At 25.2% G+C, this 9,258-nt stretch overlaps 1 protein-coding gene across 1 annotated transcript in view; it reads right to left on the bottom strand.

Annotated features, from left to right (window-relative positions):
* Nucleotides 1-8,647, bottom strand: part of LOC105620619 — a 17,861-nt gene extending 9,214 nt beyond the window's left edge. Inside the window, exons 1-8 of the mRNA XM_012202108.1 lie at nucleotides 8,524-8,647; nucleotides 7,705-8,215; nucleotides 5,653-5,964; nucleotides 5,263-5,563; nucleotides 3,756-4,439; nucleotides 2,922-3,179; nucleotides 2,540-2,858; nucleotides 937-1,770 (exon numbers count right to left, since the gene is read on the bottom strand). Of these exons, the coding sequence (XP_012057498.1) occupies nucleotides 937-1,770; nucleotides 2,540-2,858; nucleotides 2,922-3,179; nucleotides 3,756-4,439; nucleotides 5,263-5,563; nucleotides 5,653-5,964; nucleotides 7,705-8,215; nucleotides 8,524-8,647 (3,343 nt within the window). The remainder of the gene's footprint in view (nucleotides 1-936; nucleotides 1,771-2,539; nucleotides 2,859-2,921; nucleotides 3,180-3,755; nucleotides 4,440-5,262; nucleotides 5,564-5,652; nucleotides 5,965-7,704; nucleotides 8,216-8,523) is intronic.
* Nucleotides 8,648-9,258: the final 611 nt, after the last annotated feature.

Below are 9,258 nucleotides of genomic sequence, written 5' to 3'. Positions count from 1 at the left end.
TCCCTTCCTTACTCTTACCGTTTACTTAACGTAAATAATAGTGACTTTATTACTACGACTCAACTTTTATACCCCCCCCCGTCCCCCCCCTACCCTACTCTCACACACACACACACACACACACACACACACACACACACACACACACACACACACACACAAATTCCTTCTGAAATATTAGATATGTATATACAAAGTTTTAACTCATTCCGAAAAATCATTTCGCTTCTTATAATTAGTTACGTTTTTACGTTTTATATCGGCCTATTGTTATTATTGTTTATTATTATTATTATTATTTACAACCAGAATAGCATTTGTGAGGCCTAATAGAATTTATGCTTATTATAAGCATTTTCTAATTATCATAATCAGAAATTATGCTTGACCTCATCAAAATGTCATGTCTAGTGAGACTTAGAGAGCTAGTTAAGTCAACAAGACCTTCTTGTAGACGTTTTTCTCTGTGATAAACAAAGAATATTGTAAAATATTTTTTAAACTGATCTTATTTTATCATTAAAAAATAACGAAAAAATAACAAGTCATTATTTTTTTAAGTAACGGTAACAATAAAGAATTTCTTGTGAGTACCAGTAGTAACGGTAATTAGTTATTTTTATAATTTGATAATGAATAACTAATTTCTTCTAAATAATATTTTCCATTCTCTGTTATATTTCCATTCTCTACGATAGCAATAAGCAAAAGTGTATTTATAAAGTATATATATATATTGTGTATATATTATATATACTATATATACATATATATATATATATATATAAGTATTTAAAAAATATTATTTTGTTAATTTTACAATAAATGCATTATAATATATTTTTAAGTAATAATATAAAGATAATGCGAATATATTTAAAAGACTACTGTACATTTGTAAAAGACTTCTTAACAAGTTTAATATATGCAACATACCATTTATGATAATTGGCCCTTTTAGCATCTGCTTTTCATTTAAATCCAAAATATGGTTTACAAAATGTTTATTTATAAATTGTACTTTTAAAAATTCGCACGTAATATTATTCAATGTTTTGCGATCCATAAATGTAATATTTCTATCGACTTTCTGAACAGCATCAGTGATAAACATAGATAGATTCAAATTGTTTATAAAGCCAATTATTTTCAAATTTTCAATCGATACATTTGTATTGAAAATGACAGTCGCCATGTTATATTCCTTGTAAATATCAATAATATTATTGTTATTAATTGAAGATGCCATTATAATTCCTGTCACTTCTAAATTTTTTATCGATGCATTTCCATTGAAAATGTCATTAAAAGGTAATTTTGCGTTTGTTGACAAATTCCACGTATTTAAAGGTATTGTGTTAATAATTTCTGCGTCCAAGATGTCAGTTTCCAATTTGTCAATTATTAAAGCACCTGTTAGATTCTGCTGCGTATAGGATGTTAACACGCGGTTGACCAAATCAATATAGTTGATTCTATTGATTGTATTAGGCAAGATCTCATCGATCATTAATGTCGAAATCATTAAATTCTCGAAATACGCTTGTTGAAAAGTTTTATTTAATTTGTCAAAGAAAGTAATTTGAGAGATAGTCTGTTTTATAGTATCAAAAGACAAATTATCGATAATAAATGATTTAACAAACAACAATATTTTATTAAAGCAATTAGAAGTTATATTTTGTTCGTAGATTATATAATCTTCTAATTTCTTCATAATGCCAAGAGTAACATTTTCAAACATGATATTTGCTGATATTTTTGTTAAATCTGAAATTAATAAAGTGAGATATATTGCTGAAATATAATTTTTATAGAAAATTTTATGCAAACTACATAGATTAGCGCAACTTTATAATTATTAATAAAATAAAATAAGACAACGGATTAATGAGAATTAATAATTGCGCTATTATTATCTTTCCATAAACATTTCGGCTAATCTTTTAGCCATCATCGAATTAAAGAAAAAAACATGATACAATTTGTTATTATTATGCACAAATAAATTAAATATATGAGGCGATTCATCACTCTCCCATGCAATCCCATATCAATTAGACAGCTAGATTGCTAGTCAATTGATTGATCTTCAAAAACAAACATAGTCAGGAATTTAAACGATGAGATTAACATAGAAAAGAGATTAATTCACCTTCTATTGTTAATTTATAATTATTTTTAAATCATTCAATAAATTCAAGTAAACCTACCATTGAAAAATAATTCATATTTCAATATTCAAATTTCGTTAATTATTTCGTTAATTATTTTTTCAGTATATATATATTATCTATAGATTAGAGTCTATAGATTAATATTTTTCATTTCTCAATTCTATTATATAGAGGAAACGAAAGATGTATATTTTCAAAAATGTGTAATTCCTTTTTTATAACAGTTTTATTATATAGAGATAAAAAATTTATCTTTTTAATTTTAGTAATTTAAAATTAAAAAATTTAAATAATTTAAATCTACAGGTAGTGTTATAAATAGATAATGTTTACAAACTTTTAGTCAATTATACTATACTTACGAGGAAATTGTTGATTAGTGTTTAAGGTTACGAATTCTGAAAAAATGTGATTATTAATTCGTCTGGATTTAATTGCTGTCGTAGATTTTATGTTGACGTCATTCCAAAATCTTTTATTTCCAATAATTAGTGCATTTTTTTCAGTTTTTAATAAAAAATTGTCAAAATCTGACCACGCTTTAGCATTAATTGAATCTTTGAGTACAATATTTCCCATAATGATCAGATTTTCAAAACTAACATCTGATAAAAGTTTATCGGTTACGTTAAGCAAATCCTCTATATCGCTTGCATTAATGCCTATTATATTTCCGTCAATCTGAAATTATGACAGAACTCTGGATTTATATCTAATTGTATATATGGTTAATACTAATCGTACCTGGAAGATTTCATCAATCTCTAGATCTTTAAATGTAATTTCTTCATTAATAATTTCATGTCTGTTGAGAATAACAAAATCATTAATATCAATTTTATTTATTGTCTTGATGGTTAACAAATGTTTCATAGACAAGTTAACAAAGTGCTTTTCACCCGTGATGTTGATAGAAAATTTATTTAGTTCATTCATTAGAACGTAATTTCTTGGATATTGCAAATAATTCAAATTTTTGACATTAGCTTTTTCGGCGACAAGCTGTTAAAAAAAATATTATCTTTTATCGAAAAAAGAAATTACAAAGATTTGAATTTGGTACACACAGAATGTCAATCAAAAATGATCAATCGATGAACAATCGATGATTTTTCATAAAAAAAGAAGAGAAAAAAAGGACATATAAATACTTTTTTTATTATTACATTAAAGGCATTCTAGTTTTATACTAGCTACTTTTTTCGAAACTATGAATACAGTATTAAACTATGTGTACAACATTATTTATTTTCTTGTAGAAGAAAATTTGTTTTATTATCAAGATTTATATTGGACAAACTATTAAATTCTCAATGATAATATTAAGTTGTATAAAGATTATGCGTTTCGCGCGGATTTTTTTCGTATCCAAATCCATTCTTGGAATGCCAACATTTCGTGAACCTTACAATTCATTCATACTCCTATCAGGCTGCTCCTCGTCCTGAAGTGGACTGCAAGCTTACGAACATTGACATTCCAAAAATGGATCTAGACACGAAGAAAATTCGCGAAACGCATAATCTTTATATAAAAAGCACTCATGGAAGTCTCAAGATTAATATTAAGTTTTTTTACCTTTTCCATAATTGTCTCTCCAGAAATAGTTGTCGATTCATCTTTCCAAACTATATTTTGTATCTGCTCCTTCCATTTAATACTATTTATTACGGAAAAATTCAAATGCCCATCAATTTTTAATCTCTTTAATATTGAAAAATTTACGTCACTATAATTTTTTATTAGAAAATCGAACATGATTTTCTCCAGCGGTATGCCATTTAAAGAGAAAATCGTTAAATTATTAGTGTCAATAGACGAAACAGATTTCTGAACGATGATGCGACTTACAATACTGTTTTCTATGACTGAAGTTGATGCGTTATTAATAAAAGCCGTAATTATATTTTTTGTATATAGAGTACCATTCACCAAAAAATCTCCATTTAATTCAACATCTGGCAGTAAAATAATTTTTGTCGAATTAGTCGTACTTTTCAAATCTAGTAACATTTGATCAAGCTTTGCTTCTAATTCTTCTAATATCTCTATATTTGATGTCACATTTATCACTATGTCTTCCATTTTCAAATTGATCGAACCAACTTTGACAGCGCCATAATGTACATGACCTTCGAGTATAGCGTTCGATACATTTATTTTTGAAAGGTTCCAAAATCCTGTTATCACATTCTTAAAGTAACTTTGATTGAATTGCGTGTCAGTCTCATCAAAGATAGTTTCTTGTTTTCGAAAAATTTCCTGAAAATTTAATAAAAATAATTCAGAATATACGCGCGCGCACAGCACACGCACACAAAATCTTTATATATATTCATAAAAATGTATCTTATGTAATTCTCTCTCTCTTCTTCCTCCTCCTGCATCTTATATAATTATATCTTAGATAGAACAAAAGTTCGTAGCATCATAAACTTCTAAATTCAATTGTAATTTCGAAAAAAATGAATTAAATTTAATTAATTAATTTCAATAAAAAAGGGTTTTATATATAAAATTAGTATCTTTATACTTCTGAAAGATCATTATGATTTTTCAATTTTTACGAGTTTGGTAACTTTTACATATAAGAAACTACGAGTTGAATAAAATAGAAAATTTCCTTTTCACTTTGTCAGTCTGTCAAAAAAACTTGCCAAAATTTTCGATTTTCTAATGTAAAAGTTTAAAAGTTTTCTCTACAAATTTTTAGAAAATGTTTCTAATATTTTTTGTTATTGAATTATCGTATTTAAAAAGAGCATTTTGATTAACATTGCTCATAATTTCGTTAAAAATCATTGCAATTCAAAAAACAAATTCTTATATAGTTGAAGTTTTACTCTATCGAATATATAATTGCCAATTTTTTTAAAAGCATTTAGAAATGATAATAAAAATAAAGTAATGTTACAAACTTTCCACTCCAATACATTTATTTCAATACGTTACATACACATATGAAATATTTTAGTTCATATATACAACAAACAAAATATATTAAAATATTATTAGACAGTTTACACATTATCATTTTTATGTTATATATATATAAAACTAATTATAAATATATTTGTAGATATACCTTCAATAAAGCTCGTGTCTTTAATACGCTTTCCGTCTCATCGTGAATAGGATGCGCTGATTCAGTTAATGTTACTTCTATTGTTACAAGCATGTTTACATATGCAAATCCGACGTTTGGAATAACGATAATTTTTGATAGATCAAAGTTATTTATAACCTGATTGGGTAAAGGCACAGCCTTAAACTTTGATCCATGCCAAGCTAAAGCGATTATTGTTGAATTTTTTAATTGAACTAGTAACAATGATTCATCCCGATATGTGTTTAATGGTATAGTAATTATCCACAAAATTTCATTTGTTTCTGTGAAATAAACATTTGTTTTATGTTCATGACAGGAAGGAATTATCTTTTAATAAGATAATAATTTCTGCCTTAATAAGATGATATTATCATTTTACCATCAAAATGCAGATTTGTGTCAGAATTATTTTGAAATTCGTTCTCAAAAAAGTGAAATAAACGCGGTTTCCCTCCACTAATTGCTAAGTATTCAATATAACCACTTTCAAAGCAGACAAAATTTGCAAGTTTGTTGGATTTAATAACTTCCAATTTTTTATACTGACACAATTTATCCTCATGTTTCGATTCGTATAAAATGACACTTTCGATTCCTTGAAAAGCCAGCACAGTGCGTCCATAAATTGGACAAACTTGAACATCGAATACTTTTGGAATAAATAATCGCTGACAAAACCTGTGTGATATATATACATTTTTATACATACACTGAAAAGAAAGATTAGTTGCTGCAACAAGATATAGATAGTAAAATATGACATAGCATTTTTATATGGCTGCAGCAACCAGTTTTTGGTTATAGCAGTAAATTTTTAGTTGCGTTAGCCTATCGAAATCACATACTGACATTGCGAATAGGCAACTAAAAATTTACTGCTATAACCAAAAACTGGTTGCTGCAATCATATAAAAATGCTACCATATGTCATGTTTTACTATCTATATTGTTGCAGCAATCAATTTTTTCAGTGTAAATATTATATTTATGTATTTGTTATTTTTTTTTGTAGACTGCCGTAAAATTTAATTTTATAACGTAAAATTTAATTTTATAACTTATCTAAAATAAAATCTATTAGTACATGTAGAATTGTAATTAAAACAAATTTTAAATTTTTTGAAAACAAATTTTTTTTAAACTCTAATCGGGCGCGTTGCAGCACAGAGTACCGCAAAATTCATTTTTTTGAAAAATCATTGATAATGCGGGTCTTCTTTTTATTGTCGACATTTGGTACTCATTTAATGTCTAAGATAATTCAATTGTTCTATTTTTTCTATTAAATTGACTAACCTTTTATTCACTTTAAAATCAATATGACACATTTTGCTGCACGGAGTGCCGCGCATATCTCAAAACGTAAGTAAAATCTTGCTTATATAAATAATTGTAACAATGCGAGATGTTGAACCATTCTCCACATTTTAATTTTTTTTTGTTCATATTAATGTTTAATATCTCTTTAGGTTAGAATTAGGTTAAATTATGGTGTAATTAAAATTACTATTAATTTATAATTACCATTTTTACACTGAAAGAAAAGATTGATTGCTGCACCATTTAGATAGTAAAATATGGCATTTTTATATGGTTGCAGCAATTATATAAAAATGCTATGCCATATTTTACTATCTAAATTGTTACAGCAACCAATCTTTTTTTCAATATACATTTTAAAAGATTTATTTTATATCATTATTCTATAAAAACACTGTTATTTTCTTATATTTAATTATAAATTAATGTGACTTTATTTTTTTAGCAAATATCTTAGTTTTTATTTTATTTCTAATTTTTTAGTTACAATTAATCAAACTTTTAATTTTATAAGAAAGACACAAAATTTTAATATCATAGTTAAATTTTAATATTATATTTTATTGTAAATATATTTTACTTGTTTCTATGACAATTATATTCAATTATTTATTCAATTATTATAACTCCTAAATAATAAATTTGTGATGTGGCTCAGTGCTGCGCGCGCCCATTAACGTTTGATTGGGAAGCGCGTTCGATTAAAGTTTTTTTTGGAAACCTTAAAATATCAAGATTGCAAGCATAAAATTATAATAAGCCTCAATATCTAATATATATATACATATATATTATATATATTCAATATTATATATATTATATATATTCAATAAATTATTTGTAATTAATTAATTTTAATTGTAAATTTTCTTTATGAAAGAGTCTATAATTCAAAGAAACTTTATAAAATTTGATTGCAAATTTTAAAATGTATTTAAAATGTGATGAATATAGAGGAATGAACCAGAGCATTATGTTAGTGCAGTATTACTTCAATGTATTAATAATTAAATTTAGTCCATTAAATAAAATATATCATATAATATAATATTACGATAAATAAACAATTAATACGTATAATTGAATAAACAGAATTACCAGATATCGATACGATGATTATTATAATCAACATCAAAACCATAAATATCAATCAATGATTGATCTTCGAGATATGTATCATCATTGTCGAGTAGCAATAATTCATGTTGATTCTTTTCTTGTAGAAATTCCATATCTTGAATTTGTTTTCGTACGGGCCATGTCGAATACAAAATATATGTATTTCCGAAAATATTATACCAATGCAGAAAACAATCATACTGGGTTTCAACTAGTACAATTGCCATTAAATTATTTCTATGACTTTCATTAAACGTAGCTTTAAAATTGAGAATTTTAAATTGTAATATGTGTCCTTCAATTGATATACTTATAGTACGTTCAATTGACAAATCATTCCAATTAATTTTGTAAAAGATCAACGTCGATTTTTCGGCATAAATAAAGTAACTATTTTCTGTTTGCAAAAACTGCCAATTGTTTATTGATATGTTAATGTTTTCAGTTATATCAGCAAGTATATGCAGTGAAATATTTGTCACAATAATTTCTGAAAATAGAATACTTTTTCGTACTACGCGTAGAAATGTCAAAAAATTATAAATCATATACATAATAAAATATAAAATCCATAATATATTTTTTATTAAATGTTTGTTATAATAGTAATAAGGTTAAACTTAACCATATTTAGATTTTAATTATCTTGATCTAATCATGTTCAAATCAAATTTCTCTTCTATTTATAAAAAAATTTATAAAAATTATTACAACAATTTGTACTTATTAATACTAATTAAGTGTTAATATAGAATAATTATAAGTGAAAATTATAAATATTCAAAGTTTAATAATCACCTTCTCGATTTCCAGCTCCTGTACCGAATTCATATTCTTGCCAAATTACCGAAATATCTTCATGATCTCGAGGCCTTCGAAATGATCTAGTGTTGATGAGCATTTCGTCTAATGTTTTAGACATTTCTTTTACATCCTGGCATTTTACGAAAATCCATAAAATAAAGAAATATACGACAAAACCTTTACTCGTTGACATTCTGAACACAGACTGAGACTTAACTGAGAAATTCTCACAACCGATATCTCGTAAATATTCACACAATACACGACTCACAATATTTTGATTTTCATTGAGACTACATCTACAGACTTCTAATTTGAATTTCTTTAAATTAAATAGGTCAAAGATTGAATTTTTATTTCTAAATTAATATTAATGTTAATCTGCAATTCTTTTTGTAATATTATTAACAAATTTATCATCGGAATTATTTATTAATACATACCAATATTACAATATTATTACAATAATATAATTTTAACAACATAAAAACTTAACACATTTTACCACATTTAAAAGCTTATTTTTAATATTAAAACCTTATTGTTTAAAATTAATAATTAATAATTAATAATAATACAATGATCTAAAATACAACGTTTATCATAGTTACAGGATATTAAGAAAAGTTTAAATGATTTAGAATTGTGTAAAAACTTAAAATATTCTATTTATAATTTTGTTGTGTAATTTTACCGAAAAGCAATTTAAAAATCAAAATACATTTATAT

This window comes from Atta cephalotes (genome assembly GCF_000143395.1).
Source record: "Atta cephalotes unplaced genomic scaffold scaffold00027, whole genome shotgun sequence".
NCBI lineage: Eukaryota > Metazoa > Arthropoda > Insecta > Hymenoptera > Formicidae > Atta > Atta cephalotes.
The sequence above is the reverse complement of the archived record's forward strand: the minus strand, read 5'-3'. Positions and strand labels throughout refer to the sequence as shown.